The sequence below is a fragment of the Aspergillus brasiliensis genome, assembly GCF_001889945.1.
Source record: "Aspergillus brasiliensis CBS 101740 unplaced genomic scaffold ASPBRscaffold_5, whole genome shotgun sequence".
Classification (NCBI taxonomy): domain Eukaryota; kingdom Fungi; phylum Ascomycota; class Eurotiomycetes; order Eurotiales; family Aspergillaceae; genus Aspergillus; species Aspergillus brasiliensis.
Genome location: NW_027137446.1, coordinates 831,076 through 848,053, shown reverse-complemented (window position 1 = coordinate 848,053; position 16,978 = coordinate 831,076). Strand labels below are relative to the sequence as shown.

Genomic DNA, 16,978 nt, shown 5'->3' with positions numbered 1-16,978 from the left:
CCACTGCAGCTATCATTGGCTCTATCTCTCACTAGCCATGTCAACTTAGCAGCATAGTACAGACTTATTACAGCATCACGTTGGCTAACATGGTGATCTGCAGTCACACTTTACTAATTGTCGTCCTGCTAATAAAACTGTCAAGCTCGACAATTTAGCACCTATTGCACAGCAAAACACACACTCATCTTGAACTCTGACAATGCTCCTGTTTGTGATGCCCTTTCGTCTTTATGGTCACGTGCGACACGTGGAGACTCCTCAGGCGCTGAATGGCTCCCTGCGGCCTACCAGGCCCGCTATATACCGTTTATGGATAGGCGCACTTCCGATCGGGACATTGGATGGGTTCCGGGAGCCTTGAGAAACAATTCCTACGCTGCATGTTACAGTGCCTGAACCGAGTTAGGATCTCTCCAGCAGATGAAACCTTACAATCCAGGTTTTTCGTCCAAGGAACATGGAAATGCGCTGTGGTTGTAGGTGGCTTGTACTCGATCCAGGGTACGGATCGCTATCAATAGAAGCACCGTGAGCTCAAGTGTACATCCACAATCAAAGACTTCCTGAGAATGCATACATCCGGTCATTCTTTGTCAAGCATACGACGTGGCGGTTCTATTCTTCCTACTGCGCTACACCATCATACCTGTGAACCTTTAACCCAAAAGTCAGAAGTTGTTGACGAGCAGGTCGCTGAGGTAAGCGGGGGTTCGTGCGGATCTGGATCTCTCAGAATGACGAACAGGAATCTGACATTTCCGACACTGTTGGAGGTGGCTGATCGTCCCGACCATTCACATCTTAGGAATGGTCAGACAGGATAAGTCTCGCTCGGCCGGTTTCACCATGACTTGCGTGCTTTAAACCAAACTGTCCTCACCGTTGTTCCTATCACCAGTCTACTTAACGTGCTGGTCCATGAGCCGTTATCAGTGACCCTCCAAACCTGTACTGATTTTCCACCAATGGCTTACCTCATTGGCTCAGCTACCTGACTCCTCACTCTCCCCTTAACCATCAATCACAGAGTAGTAAATGACACCCTCCAGTCTGAAGACATTCCCTGGTTCGCGTGCGCGGATGGCAACATCCCAGAAAGTACTCTGTACACCCAGGTGGAGACCATGAGAAGCATCCTGTCACTGCTGAACAGCAGCAGCAACAAAAAATCCACACAATCCACCCCATCCACAGACGACGGTGAGAATGCGAGTGGTAGTACTATATCACCCTCCAAGCCGCCCGAGCCAGGCACACCCCCAGGAGGCTCAAAATCCTCCATGATCTGGACGCGGAAGAAGATCACATGGCTCATCACCCTGATTGCTCTAAGCGTAGCCATAATCGTGGTGGTGATCACCGTCCCAGTAGTTCTCCTGGTGGACGATAAACACAACGACGACCCGAGCTACTACAACAGCGCCAATCGTCCAGTCCGTGTCGTGCATGATTTCCCCGACCCGGGGCTGATCCAGGTGAACAACACGTGGTATGCATACGCTACAGTGGCCTCCCCAGACGAATCCGATGTTCCTCACGTCCCGGTATCGACATCAGGAAACTTTAGCAGCTGGAACTTGTTGCAAGAACACGATGTAATGCCTGTTATCAGCAGCTGGGAAACAAATATGAATCAATACGCTCCGGACGTTATTCAACGCGTATGTACAAGCAAATCAAATTGCCAAGACAAATACACCCAGTATCATAGCTAACATTCAATCCCAGAAAGACGGCCGCTTCGTCCTCTACTACTCAGGCGAACTCAAAGACTGGCTCCGCCACCACTGCGTCGGCGCCGCCGTCTCCAACGGCACCAGCCCCCTAGGCCCATACATCCCACACAACCGCACGCTCGCCTGCCCGCGCGACCACGGCGGTGCCATCGACCCCGCTCCCTTCCAAGATGTGAATGGAACTCTCTACGTCGTATACAAAGTCGACGGCAACAGCGTCGGCAACGGCGGCGACTGCAACAACAGCAAGAAACCCATCGTGTCGACGCCCATCATGCTCCAGCAACTCCAGGACGACGGGGTCACTCCCGTCGGTGACCCCGTTCAGATCCTCACCAATGAGAAAGTCGATGGGCCGTTAGTCGAGGCGCCGGCTATTATCCGAACTGATCGGGGCATTTACTATCTCTTCTTCTCTTCGCATTGCTTTACATCATCAAAGTATAGTGTGAAGTATGCGTGGTCGAGATCGTTAAAGGGGCCGTATACGAGGGCCGAGAGAGCTTTATTTCAGACCGGGGACTTTGGACTGAAGTCTCCCGGTGGTGCCACGGCTTCGGTTGATGGGTCTAGGATTGTGTTTCATGCTTTTTGTGGGGATTATAGGTGTATGTTTGCGGCGGCGATGAATATTACGGCGAATTATACGATTTTGCCGGCCGCGCTTTGATGGCGGGGTTTCATGTACTACTGTATAGATCGGATAGATGTGGCTATGCTTTAGGCGAGTCTGGGATGTACATAAATACATGGTGAAAAGTTATAGATTTTAGATTTTACACATGAAGTGAGCCGCGAGCAGATGTCGATACTATCTTCAATTGGGGTTAAGAGTCTTCCATGGGATAAAAAGGAGTCTGATGAAAAGACCAGCTGCTATATTGACAATGCTCGTTGAAGATCGCATGATTAATACACACACACACACACACACACACACACACATAATATTATGATCGAAACAAAGAAAAGCAGCAAAATAGACAGCCCTCAGATTAGCTCTCAGGTTCTCACCGGTTTCCAGGCAGATAATGGTAGGGGACTTGTGCGAGATTGCACTCGTCAACGCCGGATACCATGCAAATTTGGCTTTTGATTCATGACTCGTCACTGGGCTGTCTGTTGCTGGTATTGTCTTGTCTTGCTTGGTTCTATCTCTTGTCCCTCTCTCTCGAAACTGATACCCATGTGTGCTTGTCTTGCACCATTAGCTGAATTGCATGTACATCAAGCAGGTCAACATTAATGTTATGCAGCATCCATATCATAAATGGATAATAGCACAATCTTATTGTAGTCTCGCTGGATCCTTATCATTAGTAGACATAACAAGCTTGAGAGTATTGAGCAATCTCGGGTTAGTTTCGTATGACATGCTATGCTTGGTGTAAGGGAAATGAGTTGTGCAAGGATAAAACCGCCGTATCAGATTGAAAACTACCGTATGTAACATTACTCTTCATCGACGTGCTCGACATCGTTACCTTTATGAGAAACAGATGGAGCAATATAGTCTCGGAGTAAGGTGCTAGATTTTCTTGTCATCATTGGCGTTGGCACGTGGGAAACAAAATAAGCAGAGGGGCAGTGTGGTCTCGGAAATGTAGTGATGAGAGTTATTTAGTGTGGGAAACAAGAAGGGAAACATCAATAGAAAATTATAAGGTCAGCGTTCCAGCAGAATAAATGTATTGTGGAAGAATGAGTTGAGCAAAGTAAGGCTATCCCCGAACATAAAAGGATACCTCCCGGGATGATAGTAATGGAGAAAGGGCTCGATGATACCAACAAGAGTGGGCGAAAAAAATCATCCAGACAAAAGAGCAGCTTTGGTAATCTCTTAGATTTCTGTTCAGTCTCAATCATCCACGCTTGGTCAGATGTCTTCTTCCATTCGGTCCCCCGAAGGATGAAGTCCACTGCCTGATATAAGTCATGAAAAGGGTGTCATGAGAAAGCTCTTTGTGTGTGGTTATCGTCATTGAGATTAGAAAAGCGCTATCCATAGAAGTAAGAAATCAGCTATGAATGAGGCAAGGGTCATTTCTAGCGACCCATCATCTCTTTACATGTGGTGTGTTGCGTCGCGGGAACAGCGCGTGCTTTTGTAGTCGACGCGGAGGCACGTGACCCTTCTTGGAGGTCCCACTCGAGCTTCAACTGCGACAGGAAATACGTAACGGTTCGTTCAGCGCTGTCTTTCCCTGCTTTCGGGGCCTTTAATGGTAAGTCTTTGCTGCTCAAGGAAATAGCCCTTGAGCCCCTTCTACATTATTTCTTCTTTAGCGTGAGAAACTGTCTGACTTCCTATAGATCGCTGCGACAATTTAGTTGGAGTCGCCACAATCAATTTCGGCTCGCATATAGACGAGGCGGCGCATACAATATAAAAATTCACAAGGATGGCGTCCTGGATCCAACGCCAGGGTGGATCCCATCAGACACAACTTGCGGCTACGGCAGTGATTTCGGGAGCTGCGGTCGCTGGTGCGATTTTTGGCTATCAGGCGTTCAGACGGAAGGAAGCGGTGCAGCGCCTCAAGGCGTCCATCCCCGATGTTAATGACCAACATCATGCGGAGAAGGTAATTGAGCATCGTTTGATCGTGATATGAGAGAGTTGGCTAATCGATAAGAAGCTCACAGAATACGGTGTCGCGGCTGCAGCGCAGCTGAGCAAGGAAGATGAGCGCAGTGCGCTTCTTGCTCGTAGGGCGCAGGAAGGAGACTATGACGATGGTATTGACTACTCCTTGAAATACTTGCTATTTTGCTAAATCAATGTCTGTCTAGAACTCATCCTCGAACAACTCGCCCGAAACCGTGTCTTCCTGTCCGATGAGGGCCTCGCGAAGCTCCGCTCGTCATACATAATCGTGGTCGGATGTGGAGGAGTCGGGTCGCATGCTGTAGCGTCCCTTGCCCGCTCGGGTGTCTCCAAGATCCGCTTGATCGATTTTGATCAGGTTACGCTTTCCTCCTTGAACCGACACGCTCTTGCGACGCTGGCCGACGTCGGAACGCCGAAGGTGCATTGTATTCGCAAGAGACTGGAGCAGATCACACCGTGGGTGAAGTTTGACTGCCGAAACGAACTATTCGGGGGATCGGTCGCCGACAATCTTCTTGCGCCTTGGACTTGGGACGACAACGACAAGGGACGCAAGCCCGACTATGTGCTCGACTGCATTGACAACATTACGTCTAAGGTGGAGCTTCTTCATTACTGCCACTCACACTCTATTCCCGTGATTTCGGCAATGGGAGCAGGATGCAAGTCAGACCCTACGCGTGTTACGGTTGGTGATATCTCACTCAGCACGGATGATCCGCTGTCCCGGAGCACTCGTCGACGCCTGAAGTTGTTGGGAGTGAACACAGGTATCCCTGTTGTTTTCTCGACTGAGAAGCCTGGTCCTGGAAAGGCTACTCTTCTTCCACTCAATGAGGCAGAATTCAGCAAAGGAGAGGTTGGAGAATTGAGTGTGTTGCCCGATTTCCGGGCGCGGATCCTCCCTGTGTTGGGAACGATGCCTGCGGTTTTTGGCTACACCGTGGCGAATCACGTCATCTGCGACATTTCCGGCTATCCGATGGATTACAGCGTGGGTGGAAAGGGCCGTGACAAGTTGTACGATGGAGTCTTGGCAGCCTTGCAGGGAACGCTCGAGCGCTTGGCGCGGGCGGAGTATGGTCCTAGCCTTGTCGGGCTTCGTCTTCCCATCAGCAAGGATGACGTTGGATATTTGGTCGATGAGATCTTCCGCGGCAAGAGCGTGGTCAGTGGCCTTCCCAGTCGAGTCAGTCTCGTTCCCTGGGAGCGCCCTGAGAGAGGATTCGGACCTGATCCGGAGTGGATGAAGCAGGGACAAACGTTTGTCCCTCTCGAGTTGAAGGATTTAGTGTGCATGACCAAGGATGAAGCTACGCGCCACGAAAAGGAAGTGCTTCTGGGCGGCAAGAAGCTGGCCGAGGTGTACGATGCCAAGACGATCGAAACGGTGCAGAAGCGCCAACGGGAGATGGAGTTTCATGAGCAATATCGCTAACGACGTGGAAGACACTAACGAGATGATGTATCTATGTCCATACTATAAAACATGTATCATATAGAACGGGTGTTCGTTTGACTGTATTCCCTGGGATAAATCCAAAAATATCAGATACCTTGGTATATATAGCATCACGACTGCAGAGCCATTTATCCATTTTATCCAGATTACCATTTGCACAGCCTCGCACACTGAGTAAGAATAATGTGCATTAAATGCTCAATATGGACCCTGGCGAATCGCGCGTGCCCATAATAGAACAACTAAACCAAAATAGGAGTAGTGGAGCATGGGCCAAGAGGCACGGCACCCTCGCACTAACCCGATGAGGCTAGATTAGGGAAACCTGTTTCGAGTAAGGCGTCACAAGACTGGAACTTCTCTCCCTTCCACTTCTTGGGTCCCATCGCTCCATTCCGCCGTCTGGGGCCATTTCATTATCTCTCTTTCGCCGACGCGGCTGGGCCCGGACTGTGTGTCCTCCCTTGCCATTCCACATCGAAGGCCGTGTTGTCGATCGGTTCTGATCGTCGCTGCTTTCCCTTTCTCTCTTTTTTTCCTTTTCTCTCCGTTGCTTCTTGTTCATTATTCATAGCCTCGTCCATTTCCAGTATTTCCTTCAACATCATCAGCAACCATTCCCCCCCACTCGTTGTCCCGAAACAGACAAAACAACATATACATATCCCCCCTCCCAATATGACCAACTATCACGACACCGAAAGCCTCGAATACTCCTCTGACACCTCTGATGATGGCCGCTTCTCTCCCCACCGCACGGGTCGCATTAAGCGCTACACAAGGCCCTTAATCGACTATGTGCGCAACGAATGGCAAACCAACGCCAAATACTCCCATCTCGCCAACCCTGACCAGCCCTCGGAACCCTCTCGGTTCGGACAACTCTTTCTGTCGATTGTCACTGCGCCGCGCTTCCGTCGCTATGTCGTGGTATACTTGATCCTTGTGATGACGTGTCTGCTGGGATGGCTGTATATCCTCTCTCCGCGGCTAGCGGAGCATGCCTCACTGCTGCGGGCGCTAGATCCAGAGGTGAAAGAGGAAGTGGGTGGATGGTTTGGAACGAACGCGTTCCCCGGGTTTGATGATATTGTGCAGGTGGAACAATTGGATGAAGAGCTTTTGCCTGAGGGGGAGGAACGATTGATTGTTGTGGGTGATGTGCAAGGGTGTATGCTCGAGTGTAAGGCCCCTTTCTCCTTTATCTGATTTACGCATGGAAGATATACATGGATCGCTAACATACAATCATGGTGATAGTGGACCGCCTCCTCGAAGAACTCCTCTTTGATCCAACCAGTGACCACATCATTTTCACCGGCAACATGATCAGCCAGGGCCCCAACAGCACCGATGTCGTCGATTTCGCCCGCAAGTACTCCGCTTCGTGTGTGCGCGGCAACAACGAAGACCGCGTCCTGGTTATGCGCCACAACATGGTCGAAGCTCAGACATTGACTGATACCTCTTCCGACCAATATCTCGACGGCCAGTCTACGGAACAGGCCAAGAGTGAACGCGATCTCGCGCGTGCTTTGTCAGACGAACAAGCAGACTGGCTAGACGCATGTCCGGTGATTCTCAACGTGGGACAGATCCCCACGATGGGACAGGTTGCGGTCGTGCATGGCGGACTGATTCCGGGCATTGATTTGAACCACCAGGATCCATATAGTGTGATGAACATGTTGACCATTGATCTGGACACCCACATGCCGAGCCCAGAGCGGGATGGCATGATGTGGACTAAGGTTAGTTCTCCTCACGACCTTTCTATGTCGTTTTGGTGTGATAATACTAACAATACTAAAGTTCTTCAACAAACACCAATCCATCAGCTACTCGGGCACTAAGACCTCCAAACATGAGGACGAAGATGAAGACGAAGACGCAGGTGCCGTAAAAGCCACCACCGTCATCTACGGTCATGACTCCGAAACCGCCCTCAACATCAATACCTATACAAAGGGTATTGATACCGGCTGCGTTGCCGGCGGAAAGCTCACCGCTTTCGTGATCAGCTCTTCTGGAGAGCAGAATATTATTCAAGTCAGGTGTAATAATTACCTGTCTTGATTGAGTGACATTTAGCGTGTCATGTATAGACTTTGTTGTTGCTGCATACTACTTTGCATAGTTTGCATCTTTCTCTCTACTATCTCTCTGCTGGCTTGGAGAGTTTAAGATCGTTTGGATTGGCCTGGACTGTACTGTATTATGGTTCATCTTTATGTTCTCTTTTTCTGCATCTGGAGCATTGGTGTTGGAGTTCCGGTTTGCTCCTTTTTCTGGCATGGACCGGTTGTCGAAAACTTGATGATGTCTGTCTATATAAGTATATCTATCCTCTACGTGGGATATACTACACTATTATACTATACTATAATTCATTTCATGGGTTACAAACAGATTTGCATTCAGGACTCAGATGGTCTATATCTATTCACTATTCCCAAATTGATAATCATTAGCCAACCAATAAATCTATCCAAAACGCTTCCAGCTAAATACTACCCAACCAAATAAATCATGCCCCCGTAGACGACGATGGATCAGTACCATCACCAGAGTCAGAACTAGGAGGAACCCACTCCCCTGCACTCTCCCAAGTCCCCGGCCTCGTAAAGTCCTCATACCAAATCCCTCCCAACGCATTGACTTTGATATACCCGAACCGGAAATACTCCGGCTCACCATCCAGATGACGCGTCCAATTGAACGACTCCAACATCCCATCATCAGACTTGAACGCCCGGAACCGTTCTACATCATTAACCAGCACGCTTATCCCGTCTGCATCCTTATCTACATCCTTGAAACTGAACATGATGTTCTGACTCGACAGGACAGTGGGAGCACCAATGACAGGTAGGACGCTGCCCAGCTGCGCACCGTCGAGCAATGCGGCAGATGTTTGCAGAATGCTATCGAAGCCCCAGCGGGCGATGCCGTTGATGAACAATCCCACAAGGAGACCTTGGTAAAGGAGACTAGGGCGCGTTTGGAGCGTGGTTCCTGGTAAGAAGAGGAGACTGAGGACGTAGTGGTGGATGCGAAGGTTCATGTGTGGGACGAGCATCAGGGCGATCACGCCGCAGGCCATGATTCCGTAGAGGAGGAGCATTTTGGGCATTCGGCCTTCTCTGCGGAAGGCGATGGCTTGGGTGAGGATGATGGCGACGAGGATGCCGATGATGATGATCAGGGCGGGGATGGCGCCTGGCTGCTGTTGGAGGTCGTGGGGTGTGAGGCGTGAGATGGGTATCTTGTCGAATGTGTCGGTGTTGAGGGCCCCGACCCAGCAGCTGCCCAGCCAGAGGATGGTCTTGTCCCAGTGTGCGGTGAGGTCCGTTAGGGTTTTGCGGACACAGAAGGAGTAAATTGCGAAGCCGACGAAGGCGCAAGGGAGGAAGCGGCCTAGGGCTGTGGAGACTACTTCGTAGTAATCTGGGGAATAAGGTGGGTCGGAGGAGAGAGCGACCTGGAAGTAGACGATGAAGTAGATGGAGGCGTAAAATGCTGCGGGAGACGTGATAAATAGCGATAGTAAGGTCGTGACGATGACTGAGAAGGTGAAGAGTGGCCAGCGCAGGTCCTGGCAGCTTGCTTCGGATGATTGTCCACCAAAGGTAAAGGAGAGTGGAAAGTATGAGGCGTATTCGATGCTCTCGATGCCGTTACTTGTCACCGATGGAAACTTGGATCTTTCACCCGTTCGACGCAAGACACCACAGCCGCCTTTTGAGCTGTCTATTAGACCAGCGTGTAGTGCCGCAGGACAGATGGCTGAATCTCCGCGGTAAATACCCTCAGTACTATCGCCTTCTGCAGTTCCCCCGATAACAAGAGGACGATAATTGTACTCTTCAGGGCCTACGAAATACGGCTCTAGCAACATCGCATCTGCACAACTTGCAGGACAGCGAAAGGCAAAGGCCCCATTTTCAAAGGGGCGGCAGGAGTCGCCATTCAGACCGCAGTCGGTCGAATTTGGCCTGCATAGAGATCTTAGTTTAAAAAGAGCCCAGAATCACTAGGGCAAGCCACATACCATAGTCTAGCGTGACAGGATAGCTTAACAGGTACACCATACCCGGAGACCTGCTGGCCAGCTACCGAGGAATGCAGGATAGAAAGAAATATGACACCCCAGGTGCATATGCAGCCCAACAATAGCCAAACTTTGGCACGGGTGCTCGGAAAATAACGTTCCACGAGGCGGCCCGGCGCCGTCTGCCAGCGCTGCAACCATGGGGTGATCTGGTACCGGTGTGGATGTGGCGGGCCTTTAATCCATGCGCGGATCCCAGAAAGCGTGCATGAAAATGGCTCCGGCGCCGCTTTGCGATGGAGGTGGTGAGTTGATGTTGGCAGCAAAGGCTCACTCGTGGTCTCTCGCTCGCCGGGCCGGGCGGAGTCGGAACTTTCCCGTCCAACCGTTATGAACTGACTGCTTTCGGAGTCATTTTCAACGGGATCAAAAACTGCCAATGAATAGTCTTGGGAGGCCTTTCCCAAGGACGATGGAGATCTTGATCTGCTTCTCGAAGGGTGCTCCGGGCGCATTGTTGCTCCGTGGATAGTATGAGAAAGAACCGCGGCAGAATTCAAACTAAAATCGAAGAATGGACGGTTGCTTCGGAAGTTCGCCAGTTAGTCATCATGGACTGGATCAGGACAAACCAACACATTTAGTATAGAACCCGTGAATTCATGTGATTGATTTCGAAAATTAACATCAAAAGACGAATGACTTATCTGTAAGCCGCCAATAAGACACGGTCAGTGCCGATCGAGTATACCAGAAAGTTCATCATCCAGGCACATTCTCTGTGCCCGCCTCGTCGGCTCCCGTCATCTCTATTGTCGCATTCATTGGGAAATAATATATCATGTTCCTTCTGTCAATAGATAGAAAGAGCCCTGCATACCTAGCCAATAACTTATTTTTCCCACGTGCTCGGATGGAACAATCGCTAATGAAAGCCATGGCAGTAGATCATCTTCACCTTAACTTACACTAGCCTTCCCAGTCTTGCAAACGAAGCACTCATCGATATGACTATCAAGATAGAGCTTCCTAAATATTTTAGGTTTATTGTTGACTGACAATTCGGGCAACATAGGGTCTCTTTGCCATAGACCGCTGCGGATTAGTGAATGTTTTGTCGCAGAACCTGGTCATCACACCTTTTCTTTTTCTTTTCTTTTCTTCTCTTCTTCTTCTTCTTCTTCTTCTTCTTCTTCTTTTTTTTTTTTTTTTATTGTGGAATAAATTGCCTCAATACGAGCTTCTCAAACGGGGCATGTAACCATGAGTGATGGCTGCAGTCATAGGACACCTAACCAAGGATAGTAAGCACAACTCAGCCTCACAGCCTCGTATGGGAACGCCTGTTGCAGCCTTGTCGCCTGTACGTCAGGGGTATATATTCTACGGCCCCAGTTCATGTAGAGCAATTTTGGGCATCCGCAAGTCTATATGACTGAGAAGCAATTAAAGCCGGTGCTTTAAGCATGGCCTCCTTCTTATTGACCGACGTGTCGACGTCGCCGTCTCCAGTGCCAACCTTCATCACTCCAAAGCAGTGTGTCAGTCACCTCAAGCTTCTCTCAGCATTTGCCGAATTGCGAGTTGTGATTAGCAATAATGACGGACTCTTCGGGATCTTCGACGAAGGCGGACATCAAGAGGGTGTTCCTCGAGACAACTGTCAAGACTTGGTTAAGGAGAAGCGCTGGGCTGTATACGTCGCACGGGCTGTAAAACGATACACAGCTTGGTGGTTTCGATGTTTCCCCAGCGAGAAGCCGCTTCTCACAATGGCAGATATTCGCAAGGATGCATATGCCAACGTCGTCAAGCCTAAGAAAATAGTGCAGTGGCACGAAGATATTCTTCCACCCCTCGGTAGATGAGTCTGATCTCAAGATGAAGAAATACCCCTTACTAACGTGAGGCGTGGTGTAGATGTGCTTATGGTGTGGCACTCGCATATGCTAAATCCACGCAAGTATCTCGAAGACTGCCTCCGGTATGGCAAGATGAGTGCCTGGGGTGCAAGCTTCCCTTGGGAGCTAGTTGATCGCCAGATTGATGGCACCGAGTTTGAATACACAGGAAGTGAGGAAGCGCGTCGGTATTTCGAGACTCGCACCGGTTATAGTTGGGATAGCCTGCTTGATCCGCTCACTACCACTGTTCTATGTCCAAACTGCGGCACCCAGGTTGTCGTCGGCTGGACAACGGGCCTAGAGACTGGCGTCAAGCTCCGATTTGACAGTTGTACAGGCTTAGCTGACAAAGGCTTCCGTGCTACCTGCCACAACTGCAAATACCTCATTGACCATGATCGGCTGAAGCTAGCCAAATGGCGTCAAGATGTGCGGTCACTGCTGGAACAGGATAGGCCTATGCCCGGGTGCTTCTACAACATACGTGGTGTTCCATTCCCAGTGCCGGAGAGCTGGAAAGAAGCCTCATTCTTATATCCAAGTCAGCTTATTCGAGTCGTGGCAGACGACATGCTGGCGTTGACCGACCCTAAGGCCGATACTTGCCACAGTATCGCCGCTGTGCGCGATTATCTAGAGGAAAGAGTCAGAGAACGCAGAGTCCTCCAGATGGCACACGACTCACGTTTCGCGAAGGTTCGACCCATTCGTGCTGAGAAACTATGTATCCGCCGGATGATGTCTCGATACTGGGATAACTCCAGCCCATTTTCGCTGGACTTGCTCGGCGCCGTCATCAGACAGGGCAAGTTCGTTCAGCAGATGGATCGTATCAACTGGATTAGGTCCCCGACTCTCCACGCCACCATCAAACGACTCGTCGAAAAGTACAGGGTCTTCTTCAAGCTCATGGCTGATAACTCTAGACACATGGCCGTACCAACACTAGACGTCGACTTAGCATGGCACACACATCAGCTGTCTCCTATGCAATATTATGACTATAGCGTGAGATTAGCCAGTAGCCCATTGCGGTTCATCGACCACAACGACAAAGTTGATGAGCTAGAGCTGACCATTGGATTCGAATGGACTTGCAAAGCATACCGTGAGGCTACCTGTGGGGGCATCTATAGCGAGTGCGTCTGCTGGTTCTGCGAGGCGATCCGCTACCCCGACATTTATGGTCATTTTCGCTCATCTATACGGTGGGTTTCTAATGCTCGCAAAGCCGTCGATGATCTGCACCGTCAGCAGGATCCTGTCTCCAAGCCTGATAGTGGACCGCACATCTCCTTACACAGTGCTGTCCGCCTTCAGAATATACCGAAAGCCGATTCAATCAGGCGAGAAACCCGAGCCCTGCAGCTCCTAGAAGCTCACAGGAAGTCTCTCAGACGAGCTAATAAGCATGCACGTTCCCCAAATAATCAAAGAGAAAGCCCGGTGGCGCTTGCATCTGCCATCGCAGCCGTCAACTCCCTCATCTTGCCGACCAGTCCGACCACAGAAACTCTTATCTCGCAGGACGAGGTAAGTATGTTGTCACCGGAGGAAGATGAGGTCGACCCTGGGAATGATATGAAGAGTGCCGAGGAAATCATTGCGAATTTCTTCGATAGCATCAATCAACTCGTAGATGGACTTGACCAGCTATTTCCTGACCATCCCCACAGTATGGACGGCTCGGCTAATGGGCAAGGAAACTGTATTTCAGGGACGTGTGGCTCTTCTATTGCAGCTGGAAACTGTGTCTCTTGCGGGAATGCGTCTGCTTGTGGTGCTTCTGGAGGATGCGGTGGCGTGGTGCTGGAGGATGTGGTGGAGGTGGAGGAAGCTCAGGATGTGGTGGTAAGTTCATTTTTGTTTTTATATGAGGATCGGTCTGATGAGTTTTATTTAGGTGGTGGCGGAGGATCTTGATATGTGAAAATGTGCCACTATTGGTGCCGGAAAGACCTGGAGGTTCAAGGTCTATTTTTGATGATGTATTGGGAAGCACGCATAGACAATGGTGCGCTTTCATGACAACGAAAAGGCAGGGGCTGCTGAGGACGAATCTGAAAGAATGCTGTTACCTTGATCACCTGATGTATGTACAGTATAGTAGACCTCATGTAACAGCCACTTTTTCGATTTGAGATCACTTATAGGACAAGAGACAGGATGCCGAATAGACGCAGAAGAAAAGTTTATCTAATCTTTCCATCCAATTTTCATCGAGGCACGAACATCGACACTCTCGCCAGCAACAACAACCTCCGAGCACCTCAACAAAAATGTCGCTTATTTCCTTCCAACGTTCATCAACTCGCAATTCTTCGAGCACCCGTACCCGTCAGCGGGAGCACGATGTTGTTGGCGGAATGCGCTCGCGGTGGCAGCCGCGGATGCGTCGCGCCAGCAACTTTCGTCGCCTGGTCTTTGCACGGGGACCAGCGAGAGCCCTGCTGTCAGTGGCGTATATCGCCAAAACAAAGGAAAAAGGACACGTGTTTTAACGAGTAGCGTGAACTACCTCGGGCTGGCTACTGTACAGAGCGCACCAGGCTTGTACCGCCTACGCGGTATTGTGCGCGCTTGTTGATCTTCGAGTAGTAGAAGTCCGCGATGCGCACGTACACCTCGTAGGATCTACCGAGGAATTTAAATCCTATCGCCGTCTCTGGGGTCGGGTGTTTACTAAGCAAGAGCTTCAAGGGCTTGAGCATCTAAGTCCTGTTACCGTGTGTGATCGATCGGTAGGCATTGCAACAGAGTGACAAGACACACTTGGGGTGTTGAGACCAAGAGAAGTATCACCTTTGAGGATCACTCATTGTGCCTAACTAGCAGTGCGTAACACGCCGCCTGAACAACGCTCAGGCTCACTCACCGCATCTAGTGAGCTGGGTTTTCTTGACAGAAAGGAATAAAGTCAATCGCATGTTGTCCTGGCAAGGCTATTAAGCGGTGGTCCTCGCGAACTAGCATATTATGCAGCTGGACACGTAGCTTCGGCGGTCGTGAGCGGAGAAAGTAGATAACAGCCCTCGCCGAGAAGCGATAATTTTCTGTTGTCGGAGCTCGTCGACCAGCCTCCGTAGCTGTACATCGTTGGATGCTCCCACTTCCCGCTTGGCGGATCCATCCTGCTTTGCCCATGGGGTCTGACTTGCTTCCCCTACAGGTCTGCCTTGTCTGCAGGCTTGCCATGGCTACTTTTGACCGAAGCATCAAGACAGCCACGACCGCAGACATGGAGGTTTTCCGCCAGTTCGCAGGAGAGTGGGGAAATCGCACGTTCAAGTCTCGAAGATGGAGCCTTTACCTTTCCGGTTTTCTGTCCCAGCACACAACCCTAAGTTCTCCTTGTGTTAGCCAGGTACGGATGCCCTCACGTTGTTTCACCGGTGTAGGCTGGTGTGGGACGGAACGTATCGTTGCTCGCAACGACACGTACGCATTAAGAACTGGGCTTTCGCTCACATTCAAGGATCAATGGAGTGCGGGGCTTTTGAAAGTATGGCAAACAGACAAGTATAGAATAACACATCTCTGATGAAATGGCTAACTATCAATAACGTCCAATACTTGAGCCAGTTTATTTGAGAACCAAGCCGCGTTTCCCCAAGAGCCGAGACGTCGAAGGACCGTGCATAATGAATAGGTCACATTGCGACTTTGTGCCGCAGAAAGTGGCTGGCTGACGGAGTTCCAGTTACGCTCTGTGAGGACTCCGGTCTGATGAGCGAGCAGAAGCTCTGGATGATCCTGTAAGTCACCTGACCAACTAGCTATGGCATCGCCCTGGTTAGAAGCGAACAATGAGTACACAGCCAAAACGAGTCCAGCGTGCCACGCGCAGCGTGCGACATGAATCGCTGGTGCTTCGCTGACACGGAACTCCTCGAGCGACTTGTATATGAGGATTGCATGAAGAGTCGCAGTACATGCATCCTTCGAATTAGCCCAGTCTTGCAGTGAGGGTGAGGACAGCGGGAGCGATGATGGTCTTTGAAGCACGGTTGGATCTTGTCCGACAGGTGTGCAGCTTCTTTCCATGAGCTCAAAATCACAGTGAATCAGTAGAAAGCACGAATGCCATAGCAGCATTGGAGACAGTCGGTGTTTCCGCTCAGAGCAAAGTAGAGTTCGCTGTTTCTCCAGCCATTCAATGAGTGAGCTCTTGATATTCGATACGTCCTTGACTCTTCCGTCACCCGACGAAACAAGCTTGATGTGACTAATCTCGGCGACTACGTGAGCCAGCTGTGCACAGCTCGACAGCATTGCTACCGGCTGTTCGTTCGTGGACGCAAAATGTCTGCGCAATGTTGTCCACTCGTTTGCTGTTTTGGCAAGATACAAAGTATCTGGTTCTGCTGCACGCGGGCATATCTGCGTCCGCAATTGTGCCGCTTGATTCACGGTCGCAGCGATCTCGCCGTTGTGGATCTGAACAGCGCCGCATAGACGAAGAAAAGTTTGTTCCTTTACCCAACGTTGCCAGTCTAACGGTGCGCTGGAGCTCTGATCCGAAGTGCAAGAGTCCAGGGGGATCGAGTTACAGGATTTTATTACCGAGTTGTAGTATTCCTGCATCGCCACAGCCAACGTGCCATGAAATAGACGGGCCGTTCGTAGGTGTGTGGTTTGGCCGGACAGAATCACGCAACTCTGCCCAATGACCGCTGCTTGCAGCACGGCCAAAGTCTGGTCGCTGTCGCGGGGTTCCATTGAGGAAGAAACTAGTATCGCCTTCCTCACGCCTTCAAACAGCCGCACAGCATGATGATACGCGCTGGCGCTCCCGTCTGCGAGGGCACCAATGGCGCAAATGTTGAGCAGGAGCAAGGGATGCATCCGAGCTGGCTGAAAGGTTGGCAGATGAACTACAGGGATCAAAGGCCAGATATGAGTCGTGTACAGGTAGATGCATCGATTCAGAAAGCCGGTTGAGGGAAGCATGGTGTCCGGAACACGCTGCCAAAGGCTTTTGGCGAGCAGATCTCGAGAGGCTTCGTCGACTCCTGACTGTGATGCTCCTACTCCGGCAGCTGATGACAGATTGCGAGCATGAGAGTGTTGCGTTTCAAGTAGCTGTCCTGGAGAAGGTCCATGCTGGAGCGAGGTAGCCGGAATATCACGACCTGACAAACGCGATGGGGGCGAGGGTGTAAAGGGCCGAGCGACATCTGGTTCGCAGATTCCCAAATCTCCCAGGGAGAA

General features: G+C 50.5%; 6 protein-coding genes across 6 annotated transcripts; 4 read left to right on the top strand and 2 right to left on the bottom strand.

The window, feature by feature from the left end:
- Positions 1–1,127: 1,127 nt before the first annotated feature.
- Positions 1,128–2,409, top strand: ASPBRDRAFT_54386 (glycoside hydrolase family 43 protein; the record flags this gene model as incomplete). Its single annotated transcript, XM_067627226.1, has 2 exons — positions 1,128–1,664; positions 1,732–2,409. 2 exons carry the CDS (start codon positions 1,128–1,130, stop codon positions 2,407–2,409), a joined length of 1,215 nt encoding a protein of 404 aa, XP_067479814.1.
- Positions 2,410–3,925: 1,516 nt separating this feature from the next.
- On the top strand, positions 3,926–5,938 carry ASPBRDRAFT_175817 (uncharacterized protein). Its single transcript, XM_067619813.1, has 4 exons — positions 3,926–3,964; positions 4,053–4,324; positions 4,379–4,478; positions 4,533–5,938. The coding sequence occupies exons 2-4, from the start codon at positions 4,142–4,144 to the stop codon at positions 5,786–5,788; spliced, it is 1,539 nt and encodes a 512-aa protein (XP_067479813.1). The 5' UTR covers positions 3,926–3,964; positions 4,053–4,141; the 3' UTR covers positions 5,789–5,938.
- Positions 5,939–6,490: 552 nt separating this feature from the next.
- Positions 6,491–7,888, top strand: ASPBRDRAFT_122895 (putative serine/threonine-protein phosphatase; the record flags this gene model as incomplete). Its single annotated transcript, XM_067617553.1, has 3 exons — positions 6,491–6,995; positions 7,073–7,563; positions 7,625–7,888. 3 exons carry the CDS (start codon positions 6,491–6,493, stop codon positions 7,886–7,888), a joined length of 1,260 nt encoding a protein of 419 aa, XP_067479812.1.
- A 451-nt stretch (positions 7,889–8,339) lies between these two features.
- On the bottom strand, positions 8,340–10,653 carry ASPBRDRAFT_175812 (LCCL domain-containing protein; the record flags this gene model as incomplete). Its single annotated transcript, XM_067619812.1, has 2 exons — positions 9,864–10,653; positions 8,340–9,807 (listed from the first exon to the last, which is right to left on the bottom strand). Exons 1-2 carry the CDS (start codon positions 10,376–10,378, stop codon positions 8,340–8,342), a joined length of 1,983 nt encoding a protein of 660 aa, XP_067479811.1. The 5' UTR covers positions 10,379–10,653.
- Positions 10,654–11,329: 676 nt separating this feature from the next.
- ASPBRDRAFT_29512 (uncharacterized protein) lies at positions 11,330–13,697 on the top strand (the record flags this gene model as incomplete). Its single annotated transcript, XM_067622667.1, has 3 exons — positions 11,330–11,723; positions 11,784–13,618; positions 13,671–13,697. The coding sequence occupies 3 exons, from the start codon at positions 11,330–11,332 to the stop codon at positions 13,695–13,697; spliced, it is 2,256 nt and encodes a 751-aa protein (XP_067479810.1).
- A 714-nt stretch (positions 13,698–14,411) lies between these two features.
- On the bottom strand, positions 14,412–15,161 carry ASPBRDRAFT_546271 (uncharacterized protein). Its single transcript, XM_067627263.1, has 2 exons — positions 14,570–15,161; positions 14,412–14,469 (listed from the first exon to the last, which is right to left on the bottom strand). Exon 1 carries the CDS (start codon positions 15,005–15,007, stop codon positions 14,648–14,650), a length of 360 nt encoding a protein of 119 aa, XP_067479809.1. The 5' UTR covers positions 15,008–15,161; the 3' UTR covers positions 14,412–14,469; positions 14,570–14,647.
- Between the last annotated feature and the right edge of the window lie 1,817 nt (positions 15,162–16,978).